This window comes from Motacilla alba, chromosome 3, assembly GCF_015832195.1.
Source record: "Motacilla alba alba isolate MOTALB_02 chromosome 3, Motacilla_alba_V1.0_pri, whole genome shotgun sequence".
NCBI lineage: Eukaryota > Metazoa > Chordata > Aves > Passeriformes > Motacillidae > Motacilla > Motacilla alba.
This window is the reverse complement of record NC_052018.1, coordinates 54,226,712-54,246,660: the sequence shown is the minus strand read 5'-3', so window position 1 is coordinate 54,246,660 and position 19,949 is coordinate 54,226,712. Positions and strand designations below refer to the sequence as shown.

At 37.8% G+C, this 19,949-nt stretch overlaps 1 protein-coding gene across 6 annotated transcripts in view; it reads right to left on the bottom strand.

The window, feature by feature from the left end:
* The window catches only part of LAMA2 (laminin subunit alpha 2), a 335,487-nt gene that overhangs the window by 24,533 nt on the left and 291,005 nt on the right, over window positions 1–19,949 (bottom strand). For 4 of the 6 annotated variants that reach the window (XM_038132678.1, XM_038132679.1, XM_038132681.1 and 1 more), the window contains 9 exons: window positions 19,019–19,173; window positions 17,190–17,333; window positions 16,162–16,295; window positions 11,252–11,411; window positions 8,642–8,766; window positions 7,885–8,047; window positions 5,794–5,938; window positions 3,915–4,053; window positions 2,201–2,212 (listed from right to left, as the gene is read on the bottom strand). In XM_038132678.1, the coding sequence (XP_037988606.1) occupies window positions 2,201–2,212; window positions 3,915–4,053; window positions 5,794–5,938; window positions 7,885–8,047; window positions 8,642–8,766; window positions 11,252–11,411; window positions 16,162–16,295; window positions 17,190–17,333; window positions 19,019–19,173 (1,177 nt within the window). The remainder of the gene's footprint in view (window positions 1–2,200; window positions 2,213–3,914; window positions 4,054–5,793; window positions 5,939–7,884; window positions 8,048–8,641; window positions 8,767–11,251; window positions 11,412–16,161; window positions 16,296–17,189; window positions 17,334–19,018; window positions 19,174–19,949) is intronic. The other 2 variants (XM_038132680.1, XM_038132683.1) reach the window with 1 other exon arrangement.

Here is a 19,949-nt window from a genome sequence, read left to right as displayed (position 1 = left end):
TCTGTGTTTTTCCTTTGATAAAGGAGAATTATCACCTTTGGTGTTAAAACGCAATGACTACGAAATAAGGAAGTTGCTGTTCCTTAGGCAAAGCAGAAAGATGCAAGCTAGGAAATCATAACAGTAAGGAGAGACTTTAACTGGAAGACATTTTTCATTCCTCTTTTTGCATGCTAGATCCAAGGAAAGAAGAGCTTTGGCAGTGTACAAATATTTGAATAAAGTTTTTGCCCACAAGCTTCAGAAATGCAATCAGGTGGACTGACATTTATATTTCCAGTATCTTTCCTATGAAAACTGCTGCATATTTTCTTAAGACACAGCAATACCTCTGACTTTTTTAGGCAGTTAAACAAAACAAAGCACTTGGGTTTGTTACAGAACGTAACTATCCATCCAAAACAGGAAAATATTGTAATGGAATTCCAGTTCCATGTTTGACTCATCAGCTGGCTGATGAGAGGAAATAAGAAACCCTTTGAAAGTAGCACCAAAATTATCATGTTTGATTGCAAAAGTACGATTTACCAGGCCTGGGTACACCAGAGTGAGACCATAAATGCTGGTAACATCTGAACCAGGCTCACCAGAAGAAAAGCCTTATAAAGTCACTTCAGAAAAAAAGGTGCCATTGAGACCATGGAGAGTAAATCCAAAAAGAAAAAAAACCGCACTATTTAATTCACTAAAAAGTATTACCCATGAGTGTTTACTAGAGTATCTGAATAGTATGAACAGCTGGAAGAGAGAAAAATTAGTTTGGGAAACAAATAAGGACTGAAAACTGGGGTGGGGTGGGGAAGGGGGGAAGCAACAACCACTTCAGTTCCCTGGAAGGAAAGAAAACATTTTAAAGAATATTAATTACAAAATAAAACCAATTTGCACAGATACTAATCAGCTGCACAATTTGGCACTGAAAGCCATTCTTTGCATTATAGCCAACTGAGCAAGCATGATGTATTCTCTGGCAAATTAGTACTCTCCGCATAAGTTAAAGCAAGCATCTGGTTTACTTAAATGATCCATATGCTGCTTTATTTACTGTCAAGTAGCTATGTTCACCTTTCATTTTTCTTTTTTTCGCCCTAGCTCTTCTCCTGTTCCTTTAGGGATTTATCTCGCAGCGGAAGAACAGTTTTGCTGTTCTCATTGTCACTGGTGCCCACAGTCTTTGCCATCCAGAAACCATTCTTGATACTACCTTTCCTGCCTTGTCCAGTGACAGACTGTCCACATCCTGTCCTGTTACAAACAGCTGCTGTTATAATTCCCAACCCGTATCCCAGAATCACAGAATGGGTAAGGTTGGAAGCGAGCACTGTGGGTTGTCTGGCTCAACCACTTTGCAAACACTGAACACTTGCTTGTTGTTTTCTTAAGACTTCTTTTTTCCTTTCTTCGCTTCCAAAATAAGGTCCAAGTTCACTAAGAACTTGCATAATTCTGTGTTTGTTTTTTTGGGTTTTTTTGTTAGTTCTCTTTTGCCAAAATAGGCCAGTTTTGAGGGAAAAACCCCAGCAATTTCTGGAGCTTGAGAGGAAATAATATTTCTAAAGTTCAGGGCAGGAGTGTGGGGATGAAGTTGTATTTTTCCAATTCAAGCCAGGAATTAGGCTGCAAAACACAGCAAAGATCTCTTCATATCTGAGCATACCACAGCAAAAGCAACGGATACAAATAGCTGCAAACTGAAAATGCAGTCAGAAACAGGTGACCTCCCCTCTCCCCCCACCATACTCCTGTTCTGAATGTGAGAAGTGGTGAATTTCACAAAAAAACCCTCCCCCTCGCTCTCATGCTCTCGTCAGTAACTACTTCACTGCCTCGGAGCAGTCCCACGTCCCGCGGGAGCCCAGCGCTCCGGCGGCCGGCGGTGGGAGCCGGGTCAGCAGCGCAGCCGCAGCTCCGCTTCCCGGCGCCGCAGCGCCGCGAGCAGCGCACGGCTGAAGGCAGCGGCCGCCGGTGGAAGAGAAAAGTTGCTCGTGGAGGTGTGTGCACAGCGTGGAACGTGACGGTGGTGAGCACTCGGGAGCAGCTTCGCTGGCTGCGGCAGGAGCAGCTGGCCGAGCGAAGAGCCTTAGCGCAGCAGCTGCTCTGAACGCTGCCCAAGCTGCTGCTGCTGCGGTGCCACCCGTGCTTTCAAGCTGCACTTCAACTAGACACATGCAAGTCATGCAAATAATCTGATTGTTTTTACCTTGCCTTCATACTGGGGCGAGAAAGAAAGACAAAAAAAAAAAAAAAAAGAAAAAGAAAACAACAACATGGCATTAATTGTAGCAAGTGGTACTTCTTGTTTCGTTCTTCTGTGATACTTAGTAGCAAGGTTCAGCCGTTTCACATTGAAGGAGGTGTACACCATTTACAAATAGTATAATAAAAGGTGAGATTCTAGGTACACTACCAGGCTATAACAATCAACAGGTTTACTCTGCAAACAGCTGCCTTAAAACATAACACATCAGAGGGTTTTTGTAACTTGATACTATATTTGGTCATGAGCAAAAGCAAACCATGCAAAAGAACTTGGCAGAACTGACACGGCCTGATAATTACAAAGTCATGGATACCTCAGTGTCTATTGTTCGCAGTAGCTCAGCTTTGCCCTAATCCCCCTTTCACTACTTTTGATTCTAATTTACCATAGCGTTAATCTTGCCTCAGGCACTGACAAATCATAGCTGTAGGCAGAACGGTTACCACAGGTCAAAGTATCTGTGGTACACTGATTTTCTGGGCAGCCACAAAGGAAGTGGAAGATAATTGCTCTAGACTTTTTGTTATGCACTGGTGTGATTTCACAATTACATAATACAGTGTTTTATTTCATGAGTAAAATAGATCTTAGATCTTTTTATTGCTGGGTGATTTGACATCAGAGGTCAATGATTATCCTAATAAATTAACAAATATGTCCATTCTTTTAGTGGCAGACGAGTCTGTGGATTAAACACAACAGTTCCTTGTGCACAAGACCACTTCAAGGCTCTCATTATTCCATTTAGTTAAAGCTGACATAGATTAATGGGCCTGTTCCTGTGCTGCTCATCTGTTCACTGTCGCACAGAATTCTCTTGTTCTTGTCATTGCAAAACTGCTGAATATTCATTTAAACTTTAAATAAGTTTTTTGGTCTATTTAAAGCCATGAAAGGAAGTCACTAAATTCAAGTATGTGTTATCCCATTTATTTAGTTTATTTATGTTGAAGTTAACATTTGTGAATATTACTGTGCAATACTTAAATAATAATTATTGGGAATTTTATTTGTGTAGGAAATTCAGGATCAGACTTCTGAAGGGAAAAGATTTCATTCTGCTTAAATTAAATATACAAAGAGTACCATATCATATTCTTTAAGTCTTGAGCACAGGAGGAATTTTATCTAAGGAGACCAGAAACTAAAATCTACAAATAATTTAAATAATATCTAAGCAAAATATTTTAATACATATTTAAAGTATACTGACACTAATTGTGAAAAAACATGGATACCCATCAAGCAGTAATCTCATGTGGAGTAGTCTGCAGGTAATTTTTTTTTACTCATGCACAAAGTAAACATTTGTCCTTAATTTTGTAAAGGTATTGAGCCAGTTCTCTGAATCTGCAGCCACAAATTCTGTGCAGCAAATAAATACTTAAAGAAACAGCTACATCATGGTTCTTGCACAGAATCAGAAAGATGCACTGCACTGCAAGTGTAATTTCCATTGTATGTGTGTAAGGTGAGCTGTGTGAAATACAAAACATATGCAAATAAAGCACTATTCTGCTGTGGCAGTACAGGGTACATTGGGAATTCACCATTCACTTAGTGCAAATGAACTCGAGAAGCAAATGCAGAGAATAAATACATTGTATTTACATTCCCTTACCAAGACTAAAGAAGTTGGTTTGAGCCACGTTACCTTAGATTTCTCAGGGTTGGCAATCCCCCAAAATATATTTTCTCGTGCCCTTTTAAGTTGAGTCCAAAGTGGCTGCCTGTAGAAGTTGTCGCTATGGTCTCTTCTTCATTAGTATCTATGTCTACAATTGATATGTTGGCTAAAAGACATTTGAGATTAGTTACAAAATATCCATCATGAACAATGATGTTTTAATGTTAGAAACCAACAGAAAAACATTTGGAGGGTTAGCAGGTGAGGGAAGAGGCAAGGAGGGCTGTATTTTGCAATTAGGATACTGGATTTCCACATTATCAATTATGGGCAGGGAAAGAAAGCTGCACTTTTCTGTTTCCATAACAACCTGAAAAGCTATAGCAATTCTGTACACTTTATTTTTATATATTCTCTAAACCTGTTTCAATTTGGTGCCTTCTTTGTGCCACTGTAGTTTGGAGCTAAAACTTCAGGACATAGTCATGACAAGAGATCATTTTACATTTAATTTGTGATCTCAATCCAAAGATTGCCTCTTGAACAGGATTTTTAGTGTAAAAGTGTTTTAAGCAGTGTCATTATGTGCCTCAGAGATTGGTGATCAGTCACTCTAAACCACTTACAAACCCAAAGCACTGAGTTGCTGTCATGTCCAATCTCAGTCTGCAGTCAGTGATGTGCTACATACAACCATCCTTTTTAGGTGTCCGTTCCATGTATATTTTTAATGTATGGATTAATACATATAAATATAAACACATATAAATACATATACATATAAATACATTATAAAGTTCAATAAAACAATTTTCCTTTCATTTCTATACCTGTACCTTTTTTATAAACCCATGATGTTTGAATGCTATTGATAAATTACAATTAAATGACATTGTATTTTATATTAATACTTCCTGGGTTAAGTATGAACTATGATAACTGGCTAGCAATAAGACATTCCTCCTCTAAAGGTGCAGCAAATCTGCAGGTGAGATCACTAAATTACTTGGGTCACTGTCCCAACTTCCAAGTCTACTTTGGCCAAATGACAAGGAAGAGGGACTGTGTGTGAGGTGTGAAGGGCAGGTAGAGAGCTGGCACTGCAGGGGGCAGAGGCAGACGAATGTGATTAGGGGCTTGTGGTGACCCTGAAGATTCAGACTGCAGTAAAAGTTCAAACTGCAAAAGCACAGAGTATGTCACAGTAGCCACAAGTAGAACAAATTTGGCTCAGATAAGATTCTACCAGCCCAAAAACTAGACTACAAAACCAAAAAAAGGGTTTTGCCAGCATGATAACCAGTAGTCTTTGTGATCTTATCAAATTCCACTACTTCACATTTTGTGCCAGTAACATGTTGAAGAATTAGTAGAACTACTGGAGATGTTCCCAGCTGTTTCCATGCAGATTCAGTTCATGACACAATGCACATCATTAGGAAAGATAAATTAGTGGTGTTTGTCTAGTTAGATATGATCAATACTAAAGGCACTGCTTTTTTTAAGCACTTTGGTATATGCTAAGCATGTGAGGACTGCACAGGATAAAAGCTATTGCTGTCCTAACAAAAATCACATGAGTGTTTCATAATTTGGAACATGAACCTGATGAAAATGACTTCTTTTTGATGAGAAAAAGTCTTTTTTGAAAGTGATGAAAATACTTCTTTTTTCCCCAGTCAGAAGAATTTTAGAATGCAACTTATGACTGTATAAAATAATCATGCCTGAAAAGTAGGCTACCTTCATAAAGCTCTATCTGACAGTGCAATCACTCACATGCAACTCAACACACCTATAACCTAAACAAAAGAAGTAGCTAAATCACCAGAACTTGTAATTCCCACAGCACCATCCCTGCACAGATAACTGGAAAAATCATGCTGCTGACACCACAGGAACTTACCTTGCTTTTGAATTCTTGACAGGGTGAAAGATTTCCACTTGCCATCATTATGATTTTGGTTGCTGATAACCGAAGCTGTACCTGAACCCAGGTCGTAGCTGACCTTGATACGCCCACCACTGAGTTCTACACTCATGAAATCCTTCTGTTAATGAAAAGGGTTAGATGCACCATTATGACTTTTGACCATTTTGGTAAGAGGCGTGAGACATTAAATAAACACTTTTTAATCCTGGGTGACTACAGACAACATTTTTTAAGCTTTAAAAAATGCCACAACATATGCATTTACTCTCACGTACAAAAGTCTGAGGCCAAGCTCTTTTTTGCCCTTACATTCTCTCTTGGATTGCTAATTTAGTTGGAATTTTGCTGGCATCTTAGTTGCCATTTTGACAGGATAGCTGCACTTTTATTTTAGATTGAAGGTAAAAATGGACATTATAATTACCTGAAACTAATACTCAGCTTTGAGTGTATGTTTGTACTATAATTAGTGTATTTATTGCATACCTCAGCTAGACTTAAACTTGCAAGGTAGAAAACAAAAATAGTGAAGATGGTAAACTGGTCATGTTTTACCAGATTTCCAGAGAGTAATCTATGGAAGCAACAGAGCAACAGAGAGATGGAGACAAAGAGAGCTATGAACACTCTTGTTTTCATCAACCACTGACACCAGTATCCAAGCAGCAACTGGAGAAGGCTGACTGAAGCAATGATATATGCTGCACTATCTCCAGAAAAAGAGCTGGCAGGATACAAAGAGCAAAACAAATACCCAGAGACCTAGACAGCATGAAAGCCAATAGGTAAGTAATGGTGGAACTATGATGCAGGATGCAAATGTACCAGAGAAATTTTTATTATCATTTTGCTCATGGCCAGTTCCACCTCTTCTCAGAGTAAAACTGAACAAACTCGATATTCTAGATGCTTAGGCATGTCTATCCATGCATCATTAGAAAGAACATCTTCCAAATTTTTATATGGTGGGACAGTATCACAAGAAAAAAAATATACCAGGGACCAGTTGCTTGTGTTTTTGAGATTTCAATTAAATATTTTTTTCATAGAAAAATAAATAAGTGACAAATAATGATATAAAATAATCTAAAATAATGACTTTAATTATGATTTCAATATTCAATAATAAAAGTTCATTAGAAAAGCTACATAAATATTTCATTATCATAATAAAATTCTAGCTTTTGCTATAGTCAGTCAGGAGGAGCACCCTCCTCCTTGATAATTCTAGCTATTTTGATAATCATTTCCAAAATACAGGAATCTGAAATAAGACTGACTTACACAACACAGTTTTTGTAAAGTAGCAAGTGCTCAGTAATTCTTCAAGACATCAGTGGAAACTACTGTACATAATTTCTGGCCTATATGAAAAGTATAAGGCAAAGACCCTGTTCCCTGTCAGTCATGCAAATCAATCTGGATCAGAGATGCCAAAGATGAGTTATTCAGATCTGGACAGGTGACTTTATAAATAATTTCTCCCTGTTTTCCACACACATTTGATACTGTGTGTCAATAAAAACCTTAAACAACTTTAAAACTAATGTTTCTATTCTCTGTTTTAACTGTAAGAGTCATCATTTGTAGATATCAGAAAAACATTATTGTATCTTATTCGTTGCACCACTCCCCCTTTAAATCCACTCAATAAAACATAAACATTTTCTTTATATGAGTAGGATTTCTATATAAGACTTGTCTCTTCCCATATTCCCCCTGCCATCACACAATGATATCTTAAACTATGAACAGACAAAACCAACTGAAAATGTTCACACACATAAACATTTGGGATAAAGGAAAATTAATTAATAAATTCAGAAAACCTGGAATTCTCCCCAGACTAACATAGTGATCCCCATTCAGTAAACATTAGGTAGTCAACCTGCACACTATAACCCTGTCTCCAGTTGGCCAGTAGTGAAGTGTCATACCAGGCAACATCATACCAGGATAGTGGCGCCTTAAATTACTAATTGCTTTCATGAGCCGATGAATTCAGTGGCTGCAAAGATGGTGTGAAACCTGCAAGGAGCGTAGAGGTTAGCTAGCTGTTCTTACCAAGTCATCAGTAGCAAGATACATCAGCAGTGCATTTGATGAGAAGGTCCTGAACTTGAACATGACTGTGGAAATATTGGGGTTCCAGCGGATCGGGCGGCTCACCATGGCATAGCTGTCACCATCAAACTGCACCGTTCCTTCACTGTCTGCCACCTGTGGGCTGAAAAGAACAATTCCAACCATTTTCTTTCGCCATGTGAAGTTAAAATAAAAAGTGCAGGGATAGGGAAATGCGGGCACATCTCCTGGGAGTCTTCCTGAACTTGGTTTGATGTCTTATCAAATCTCCCACTGATGGGGACAGGATTTCCCATTCTATTTTGAGAATGCAAATGCCTTTCTTTTGTGGGGTCTCTGCTCACTACCCTGGTGGCTGTGAGAGCCACCTTGAGGCCCTGGACTCTGCTCCATGCCAGGTAGGAGTGCAGGCACCCTCATTACAGCTGTCCATGAGCCAGACTCAGTTCACTGTGGTTCTCATGCTCTCTCACGCTTTGACTGCTCCTGGTTACTGGCTGTCAGGAGCCCTTCTATCACAGCCCTGTCACACCAGCACAGTTCTGGTAACTCAGTGACCACACTTACAACCCAGACTGGCTGATTCCCCTCTCAGAGAAATTGCAATCTAATTCCAGTTGCATGCACATTGGAATTTGATGGCTGCTGTGGAATTCCTGCTACTTACCACCAAATGTAACATCACTTCAGGCAGGTTCCCTAAGGAAGCACAAGAAACAGTGGGTGCTTTACCTACCTGACAGCACATCCTTTGCAGTCACCTTCGATATCCCTGAAATTCCAGAGTCCTATGGGTTTGCTGTCTAGAAAGGTTTCCCCCATGCAGCCAGTGAAGGTTGTGACTCTTACAGCATCTGACTTCTGCAACAGGGAACACAAACCTCCTTAGAAATGAATTTGAAGTGATCTACTGCATCTGAAAACATAACTGGTACAAAAATTGTAAAAGTAAATACCATATAAAATTCCATATAAAATCATAAAAAAACCCCATAAGAGGTTTTGTAATATTTTAAATATCAAGAGAATTATTTAATCTGAGAAGTCCTCCTACAGAACAACTGATCAGTGAAAATGTGAACTGAACTTTGTATCAGTCTGAATGGGAAAGACTTTTTAGATTTGAGACTCTTGGGAAGGCCTAAGGAGAACAAGTCCTGAAGAACAAGGAGCTGCTTTGGCTTCCATCATAAGTTTTCCTGGCTGTTCAGAGAGCTTGCTGCTCTCACCTGTTCAAGGGCTAGCTGGGTTTTCATTTCAGACTTTCAAGAAAGGACTGTGAGCAATCTTGCCCACAATACAATAAAGTATTTCTCTTGTAATGCTTGAAATCCTGGAAACTGAGCAGATTGTCCAAGCTAAAAGACAGACTGAGAACTCAACTGTTACCACTGTAACAGTTCATGCTGAATTTTGGATGCAGAAAAATGTGCAAAGGGCAAAGCAATTAAAACACATGTCCCATCAGAGCTCATTAACCTAGGGTTATGCACATAGAGTAATGCTCATTAGAACATAACATGGTACCATGATGAAGGTAGTAATAGTTGACAGTACATAGAGTACTCCACTAAAAATTATGCTTCTAAAAATACCCTGATTCATTTAAATTTTAGTTCATCAATATGAGCTGATTAAAAATCTATACACTTAGCTATCTGAGATAGACAAGCACCTGCTGTTTTTACAGCAATTACAAATATTAAGATCTTGCAAGAGAATATGGAGAAGTGCAATTTGAAAATACTCAAGGAAAAGTATGACTCAAAAGACTTAATGTGCTACTGATATTTCCCAGGGTAATTGGATAGGTTTTAATTAGCAACAAGTATGAACTTAATGTCACTTCTAAGAAATTCATGACATCTAAGTATCATAGTCTTCTACAAGTCAGATGAAAGATGTTTTTAAAAACTGAAAATGAACTTTCTTTTTGAATACTCTGCAGAAATGCATGCAAAAACAGGATGTGGACAAAACTGTAGAACAAATCTAAAGCATTCCAAACCCCAATAATATGAAAAAGTAGATTTCTGAGTCAGTGGCCTAAGATACACCAGTAAACTTGATTAAATGTCCAAAGAGCTGCACAGTTTTAGAAAAGTCTTGGTTAAGGTCTTCATTTTGTGAGCCGTACAACTGTGCCACATGATGACAGAAATTCCCAAAAAAACCTGAAGTTATATTTTAATTCAGAGATGGTACTTGAACAAAACAAATCTGACAGTGTTTAAAACTCTACATTGCAAATATACCAGCCATATCAAACTTAAAATAGACAGCCTTCCTACTGCTGCCCTTGTCTTTATTTACCTGGAGAGAAAAAAAAAAAAGAACTCAGGAAGATTTTCCTGACTAAAATGAAAATATAGAGAGTTCTTCAGAAAATATTTGGACAATATTTTTTCAACCTTACTAAGGTTGAAAACAGCTGTTCTGACATGGAGTTTTGCACTTCAATTTTTCTGCACACCATGTTATTTTAACACTTGAGGACATATACAACCTTGAGAGTAAAAAAAGATCAGTGAGTTCACTATTTGGGAAAGTCTAAATTTGAGCTTCTTTTCATGCTAAAATATTGATCAGGAGCAGAATAGTTGATTGAAATTGTTTTGTAAATAATGCCATTAGAAAATAACTGCTAATTAGATTTTATTGGAGAATAATTTTTTTCAAAGATTTCTGTCTATTCTATTTGGCATACATCTTTTATTCATCCCATGAAGTTCAGCAAGGTAGAAGATGTCACCAAAAAAAATGAACAGACAAAAAAAAGAGAAAATAGATCGGGGTACGATATAGATTTCTGTAGGGGAACAGGGAGGGAAACTGGAACAAAAATAAAGAAAATAAAGCAGAAACACCAAAAGCAAACTGCAAAGGAGGAGGTGATACTATGGATATAGGAGAAAGATAAAATCCCAAAAGCAGGGGAAAGTATACTCTTACATGCATTGTTAGGAGACCAGCAATGTCTGGACAATTGTACGGAAACAGAAATGAGTTCCTGTCACTCAGGAACCAAAAGCCTGTTAGGGCAGCAGTGTGTCCAAGGTAAAGCATCCATCTATCCAGCAGGAATCGGTTGTTTGGGCTAAATGTGGCATCAATACAGCCAGATACAGGGCTTCTGATCAGAAGGTTACATCGGGCGCAGTGAAATCTCATACCTGTGCACCCTGGTCTAGGCAAATCCCTATTACCTTTGAAAAGTGCAAGTGCAATTAAAGTATCTACTACAATGATACCAGCATATTAAAATTTACTATTTCTATTTTAAGCAATAACATAATTTGTCCACACAAACGGCCAGCTAACACAGTAACACCAAAAAAGGCATTACCTTAATTTTTTCTGTTAAACCACCAACAAACAGCACAGCGTTAACATCCACGTCCAGAATGGTATAGCCAGGTGGGGATACTGCACTGAATGTGGCTGGCACAATGCTGGCTTTAGGACCATCCAGAGCTCGCACCGATATTGTGCCATTTTTCCCAGTCCTAGTGATTTAAAAAAAAATAATTTAAGCATACAAAGTCAGTAGTTACACCAAACATAGGAAAACTCATTTTTAAATGGTGCCTTTTAGTAGAAGCACACATGACTGACCTGATTATGCCTCATTTTGATACAAATGAACAGACACTTCTTATGCCTGCATAAGCTAAAGACATCATCACAGAACCAGAGCATTTCCTTACCTGAATGTCCTTTTTGAACAAAAGTCACTACACACATGATGTGGACCTCGCATTGACAAAACAAAGAATGTTTATTAGATTATATTTGAACTGAAATGAAGTGATAAAGCACTTCAGTTTCCTTCACTGTGAGAAACAGAATCTGCATTTCTTGCAGTGGAGTCGTCAGGCTGCTTTTCAAACAGGTACAAATCCCATTAGCTTCAAGAATTTCACTTCATTTTTCTTTATGAATCACATCAAATATTGATGGCAACACAACAGCAATGGACTTCGCCATTGGACTTTGCCAGCAATGGACTTTATTAACAGTTTCTGCATCAGTTTGTTTTCTATTCCTTTGATGTAGTAACTGGCACAGAAGGAGTTTGCTGACATATTTTTACAACAGAAGGAACACTGTGGAGAGACATTGTTCCTGAATCCTCCTTCTGAAACTTCTTATAGATGGGTCTCGCATTTGCCACTTTGCAGTCAGCTGGGATGTCCCCAGCTGAAGAGGACTGCTGGAATATGATTGAAAGTGGCTCCCTCAGTAGTCTTGGGTGGATTCTACCTCCACGGACTTGTGTGGGTATAAGGTGCAACTGGTTTATAGCAGAAGGTTTACTGATGGGAAGCCCTTTAAGGGATAAAAGTAATAATTCTTGAAAAACCAACAGTCACTGAGAAGACTGACACTTTTTAGGATGTCTAATAATTCACAAATAGTATGGATGTCTTTCATCTTCAAACAGACTGAAATGTTCACAATGGAGTCTCTTCTATAAATAATTCTCTCTTATTTAGGGAGGACAATGGAGCTTGAAAAAAGATCTTGGCTAACTTGACAGCAAAAAGACATTGCTACCCTGTGCATGACAAGTTATCAGGTTATGAGATATTGTTCTAGTGATAGTCAGTTCTGTAAAACTGGAGGATTACAGAGGATGCATCAGCACTATGTGGCTGATATGCAGAATGACACTGAAAGGACATTAAATTGGGAGAAGCTGGCAACTTCCTTGAGGGCAAACAGGCCCTCGACAAAAAGACCTTGACAAACTAGAGAGATGGGCAATCACTAACCATATAAAATTTAACAAGGGCAAGTGCCATATTCTGCACCTGGGATGAGGTTGTGCGCACAGACTGGGGAATGAGAGGCTGGAGAGCAGCCCCATGAAAAGCGACTTGGGGGACTTGGCCAATGGCAAGTTGAACATGAGTCCTGGCAGCCAGGAGGGCCACCCATGTCCTAGGGGGCATCAGGCACAGCATCAGCAGCTGGGCAAGGGAGGGGATTGTAACGCTCTGCTCTGCACTGGGGCAACCTCACCTCGAGTGCTGGGGGCAGTTTTGGGTGCTCCAATATAAAAAAAAGACATTAAACTATTAGAAAAAGTCCAAAGCAGGGCCACGTTCAAAGCAAGAACAGTGAAGAGTCTGAAGGGGAATCTGGAGGGGGAGCCAATTCTGAGTAGTGGCTGAGGTCACTTGGTCTGTTCAGCCTGGAGGAGACTGAGGGGACACCTCATTGCAGACTTCAACATCCTCACAAGGGGAAATGGAGGGGCAGTCCATTTAGTCCTGTGATGAGTGATAAGACTTGAGAGAACAGCATGAAGCTGAGTTGGGGGAGGTTTAGGTTGGATATCAGAAAAAAGTTTTCCATCCTGAGGGTGGCTGAGTCCTGAAATAGGCTCCCCGTGGAAGAGGTCACAACACCAAGACTGCTTGAATTCAAGAAGTGTTTGGACAACGCTGTCAGGTACATGGTGTGCCTCTTGCGGGAGTCCTGGAGTAGGCCAGGAGTTAGGCTTCATGATCCTGATCGGTGCTTCCAACTCAGCATACTCTATATTCTACAAAAAACTGTCAAAAGACACGCAGTGTTTGCTCCTAAAGAGAGGCATGATATAAATGAGATGACTTTAGCAAGTCATCAGCATTAAATTATAAACTACCACATAGTAAACTTTGCTCCTTGACCCCTAGAAAGCACAGAAAACCTTCACTGAAAAGCAGGGCTTATATTGGCTACAGTACTTTAAGACTCAATTCTTGCTGAACTAAATGGGATGTGTCTATAGTGAACTTGTGATTCAGGCATCCTTTGTCCTCAAAAGAAGGGCACTGCTTAAACTCTGTCACTAACAATCAAAACAATGGTAACACTTGAATCACAGTTGATTAAAATCACAACTAATCAGGTGCTGCTCCTAATTGAGGCCTACTGAAGTCAAGTAACACTGATCTACTGAGTCTCAAAAATATTCTCTCATCCATCTGACCGTCTCACAAAATTGACATTATTTGCATGTTGTAAATCTGCTTTAAATCATTTTGTCACATACTGTTATGCCAGATTTTCCTTTGTTAATTGATACTTGGATTGATTGCATCTTGATGCCAATCAGATTTGATTCTGTAAGCAGGTAAGTAACTTGTGAGTGACATTTGTTAAACTTCTGTACCATCAAAGTACAGGGAATTCCTTTAGAAAGTCCTATAGGAATAAATAAATTTTACTTCAATTCCATTAAAAAAAATTCAAGGGGTTTCCATTATAACATCTGAACATACAATAAAATGCAAAGGATCAGTATGCTTTAAATAAAAAAGCTGATGAAAGTTAAAAGTGTCCCTGGAAAACTGATGCAGTAATTATCAATTTAGTCTAACTAACTGGAAATTTTGGTGCATGCATAAACTGACCATCTCTGATCATTACTCAACAGTCAGAATTTTCATATTAAGATTTTATTTAGAGTGCTAAGTGAACTTGAGAATTTTCAAACCTCTGTGCCACATCTTTTCTTTCTAAGGCCCTTTGGAATTCTTAAGAATGGCTATCAACCTATGGTGGGTTTAACACCACCATATCATTATTATTGTCAATTCTTGTCGTCACTGAAAACAATGGCAAAATTCAGTAAGGCCAGAATTTCATCTTATGTCCTCATGATGAGCAGATGCCCTGCTCCAGCTGCTCAGGCCATTCTATCAGGCTGAAAAAATCTGTGGCTGAACTGAGCAGAAATTTGGAGAAAATGTGTGAGGGAATAAAATGAGTATAATTCTCCAACAGGTTAGGAAGGGAGTTAGAGTAGAGCCATCAAATGGACTAAAATGTTCAGAGTTGAAGATTCTTCCATAGGGTATGTGATTTGTGAAGTCTGCCTTAAGAATGCAAAATCAGTCCCAAGCTCTTCATCTTAATCCCACAAATCCGCCTAATGCCTCTGTAATGTAATTCTCCTAAACACTGCTCTGTACTTCTGATTTGTGCAGCTGTAATCATTCTAAATTGCTGATCCAGCACTCTGTTCGAAACTAATGGCATGCACATCCTATATATCCAGAACAACCAGCTAATAGGTAATGGGCTTTTGTAGGATGTGTGATTTTTATACCATTCTGGCTACATATTCTGCTGAAGCAGCTTTCTTGTAAATGAAAGCCTGGCATTACTGTGTCATGAAGCTGCTTTGGTATGCATAATGTGAACTGGTGAAGATTTCAACAATTTGTATTGTACCCCAGTTTGTATTTTCCCAGCAGTAAGGTTTCATTAAGCCAGCTTCTGGAGACCGTGCCATACTTTTATTTAATTCTCTGCTCTAAATGGCTGATTTCTGTGATTTCATTAAATTATTTAAACTGAATGCCATTTCCTCTTCTGGGAGCTATGCATGTTACCAGAATTAGAGTGCTTTGTTTTCTTCCTCCTTTGTTCTCTCATTTTCTAACTATATTACCCATTCTATGTTTAATACTATGTGAAATTAACTGTAATGATGCAGGAGAAATTACTCAGCTTTCTATCCAATTGCGATACAGCTGATGTTATCTAAATTACTAAGATCTATTCAAGATACAGGCTATAGAGTTATGCAATCCTTATGCTGTGATTACTACACCATATGCCATGTGTTTGCTATTTGAATGAAAAATACAAGCCTCAGCTAAAAAAATTGGGATTTGAATATTTATGTATCTATATTTCTAAAGTTCAAAGGCATTAAATAGCTGATCTCAAATTACAAAATATATTTTAACTTTCAGAATATCTCCTCCTTCAATTTTCATGAACTGTATCTTTCATAAATATTTCCTGTTTGATGAGACATTTTGCCTATGGGAATGGCATTCTGAATAAGAATCAAGATACTGCTGTGTGACAGACCATTCACTTGCAGTAGTGTATCAAGACCAGAAATTCAGAAAAGCTGCTCCTCTTTCAAATTCAAGGAGAAAAGAACAGTAGTCATTCGAGTGCCAAAACCTGCAACTGATTTTAAAAGTACGCTAGTGGAAGAAGACAATCGATAGAGTGATACATAAACAAAAGGGAATAAATATAAGGAGTCATAGATTGTTAATGCTAGAGGGGAAATATGTGATTAAAGAAAATTATTGACAGAGAACAATTGACATTTCAACAGAAACCGTAGTGTATACACTTTCGATACTAACGGATACAGGTCCAAAACCTTTTGTCAAACCAGACTAGAATTTCTCATAGCAGCCACTTTTTTAAAATCTTGGAAATGAAATATTTACTTACCTAGAGGCTTCAATCCGGTACCAAAACCCATCATCAATGGTCAGATCTGGATATTCTACCCGTCCAACTCCAGATCCCACATCCCATAGGAAGCTCACCTTGCCTTTGCGCATCTCTATGGCCAAGAAGTCAGTCTACATGAAAAACATGAAAATAGAAGTGATCTCATGCTTTAATTAAGGAATTTTTTCAGAACTTTTCACATTTCAGAAGGTCTAATGAAGCATCAGAAACCCACATGTAGACAGTAAAGAATTAGCATTAATTCTTACATTGCTCTAAAATGAGACTCCCTTTTTCCTGTTTTTATTGGTTCAAATAGGGAATCTTAAGCTAAAGACAGGAAATTACTTCTCTCAGTGATATGCAGCAAGTGACTGCCAGACTTACAGAATGTTAATATTGCAGCCATCATAGAAGGATTTAACTCAGAGGAACAAAAACATCCATTGGATGGCAGAAAGATGTCGAGATCCATGATGCCATCTAGCCTTTTCATTTTGTATTAGGAAAATAAAATACATGCTGAAAATGTTGAAAAATAGAATACTTTTCCCATTTACTGAATTATTATTGGTTGTTCTAGAAGTCTGTCTGCTATAGGCCTCATGGGAAACTGAATCATTCACCATTATTATGCTTGAAATTGTAGTCTTGACTTAAAATTACAATAAATAGGAGCTTTGACAGATGCAATATGATTAGCTACTTCATTCCCTAAGGAAAACCCACAACCAACTCCAAAATTACTTTGGTTGCACTGTGAATTTTAAAGCTGTAATGTAGTTCATGTAGAAGCCTGCTATTTCGTACCTAGTTAAAATAAAGATATATGTAAAAAAGTTGCTGGTCATATTTTAGAAATCTCTATATTAATACCAAAGACAGTAAATGTCTAGATTATTTTAGACTCTCTACTACTGCTTTGAAGCCTCTGGGTGAAAAAAAAAAGCCTCTCATCTTCTTTATTTGTCAGTACTATGATTTGACCGAGCAACTCTGACATGAAAGGCAGGAGACAGACTCACAAACTTGGCACTTCCAAGGTAAAAAAGCAGATTGTCAGCAACTACAGTCTTCACATTGACAATGATGGTGTTGTATGTTCCCTTCTTTATTTCTGGTCTGTACGTGCGAATACAATTGCCTCCAGAGGACACGGACACTTTGATCTTCAAAAAAAGCATAACAGAAAGAATTCAGTTCACTGCTTATTATTCCAGAATTAACTGTAGATGCTTCCAAATAATTATAAGACTATTATACTTTTATTTCCTTCACATTTTTCTGTTACATGTACCAGGGAGTTACTTGGATATGCGAAGAAGGTAGAAATCGAATTTTCTTTCTGGGATTGTTTAGTGAAAGGAAATAAAATCTCTTTTTAGAATTCACATTTAAAGGACAGACTGTGTAGATTAAAAATAGCTAGAAGATATACTGGTCTAATGCTAGTAACAGTGGAGTTCTAGAAGTACAGATAGTCTATAAGTAGAAGATGCAGCTAGGAAAATAAACAGCACTCCTGAAGGAATTACAGCATATTGCTGTTGGATAGTCATAATTATCTATTTTTCCCTTGTAATAGCTTTGATTGTGCCAATTTAAGACACCTTTTAACAGTTATTTTAAAACCAACAGTTATGTCTATCACTGCTTTTATGTAGTCCCTAATGGAGTTGGCATTCATAACTAAGTTTTATTTCCACAGCTGAGTGACACATGCATTTGGATCCATGTATTGGTTTCCTTGGGCTCTGAGCGCAGATAAAAACACTTTACTGTTCGCTTTCATAAAGCCAGCACAGACATAATTACAGTACAATGGTGTTTCAATCCCAGCTAGACATGTTTATGCATTAGAGGAAATGTACATAATGGTATCACCTTATGCTTATGGCAAACTCTGCTGAAAAGGAGATCCATTATAGGACCATATTCCTAATTTCCAAATTCCTAATCTCACTCCTATCACTTCCTTAGAAATGCAGAGCAGTTAAGTACTTCAAAGCCCTCAGACAGAAGATGAATGTAACAAAACATATCATTACTGCAGCCTGTCTTTCTGGTCTGTACAGATTTCATCACATATGTGCTGAAAACTTCTTTCAGCAGCATCCCATTATTTATCCTATCACTTCTTTCCCAGTATCCTATTATTGTGTTGATTACTTTTTTAAACTATTTTTCAACCAGTTTTGAGGAAGATTTCTCAAGTACCGTCTACAAGATTCTTTTTCCTTTGCTATTTAAATCACAAGCTGAATAATCGCAGTACTAACTGGATGATCCTAGAGTTGACAATATTACTGAATCAGGGAGATGGACTCCAAACTCACTAACTGGACTAGAAATATATTGTTAAGCTCAAGTCTTCAGTGCTGCTACTGGACAGAGAAAAATCAAAAATAAGGGAAAAGCAGATATACTCAACAAATTCAGCGAGTCTGAGATGGTGTCATTCTTGAGTAATGTAAATTCTATGAAATGAAATTAGGGGCTTAATATCAGTGATGAAGCAGAAAAATACATTTTTGTTTTCACAAAAAATCAATGATATTGAGACTCTTCTGCTGTACTATCACCTATAATAGTTCTTAAAAATAACCTTTTGATATTCATTCCTACAGATATTATTCATTTAACAAGTGCAATTTTTAAATGAAGAAACAAGACACAGAGTGAAAATGATCAGAATATTCTCTTATTTTCTGAGAAATGATACTCCATTATTTGCTCTGTTTATGCATGTTTAGAATTAGGAAGGATTCACACGGTAGAAAAAAATAAAAAGTAGAAAATAAAATCCCATCAATACTCAAAGGTCATTTAGTTTTTTTTGAGAAATGGGACTTACCGAATTGGCTTGCTTCCGAGCTTGGTTTATCAGCTCTTTTATCTGAGAAATGTTTTTCCCTAAGTTATCCTGGAGTTCTTTGATTGGCTTGATTTTATCTAGCAGGCGATCTGCTTCCTTTTCTAGGTTTTTAATACTGGAGTCTGCATCAGCAACTTCATAAGAAAAAACATGGCAGAGCTTTAGAGAATAGTGTCAGAGACTAATTAAACATTGCAATAATAAAATCCAAGAAAATTCTGCATACACAATGCTCAGGAGATTGTATATGCAAGTATGAGGTACACACAGGCCAGGAAGATACCTGAACTGAATAAGGCAATTTCAGAATATTTAGAATCAAGTTAAAGTAGCAATAGCAGCAAACACTGGTGTTAAAGCAGGATTTTTAAGATGTAACTACACTTCAGGTAATGATGATGGTTATGGAAAACAGTTCCTGTAGCAAAATACATTTATGAATTAAATATTTGCTTTCTGCTTAAAAAAAAAAACCCAAATTTTGAATAAAAATGCTGAATTAATGCAAACCGGTTGGTTTCCATAAGTAGTTTCTGGAATTACTGGGTTAAAATTAGCTTGAAATAAATTCTTGAACTAACTGTAATGTGCACAAATACAAAAAGGTTTTATTCTGGTCGCAAGATTAAAATTCTTTAAGTGTGCTGAAAGCAGATTTAAAAACAGTGACAGTAAACTTCAAATTATTTTTTTGTTTGTTCCTCAGGTGAAGTAAATAATTTTACCACGATATTTTGGCGTCCCTTTAAGCCTCAAGTTCCTTTTTTGCCCCTCAACATACAACTAGCGAATGCAACTCTTGGCTCTCATGGGGGTAGAGGTTTTTGTGGACACTGAAAGGGACAAACATGCATTTACCAGAAAGATGCATATTACATGAAAATAACAGTAATAATAAGAGCCATAAAAA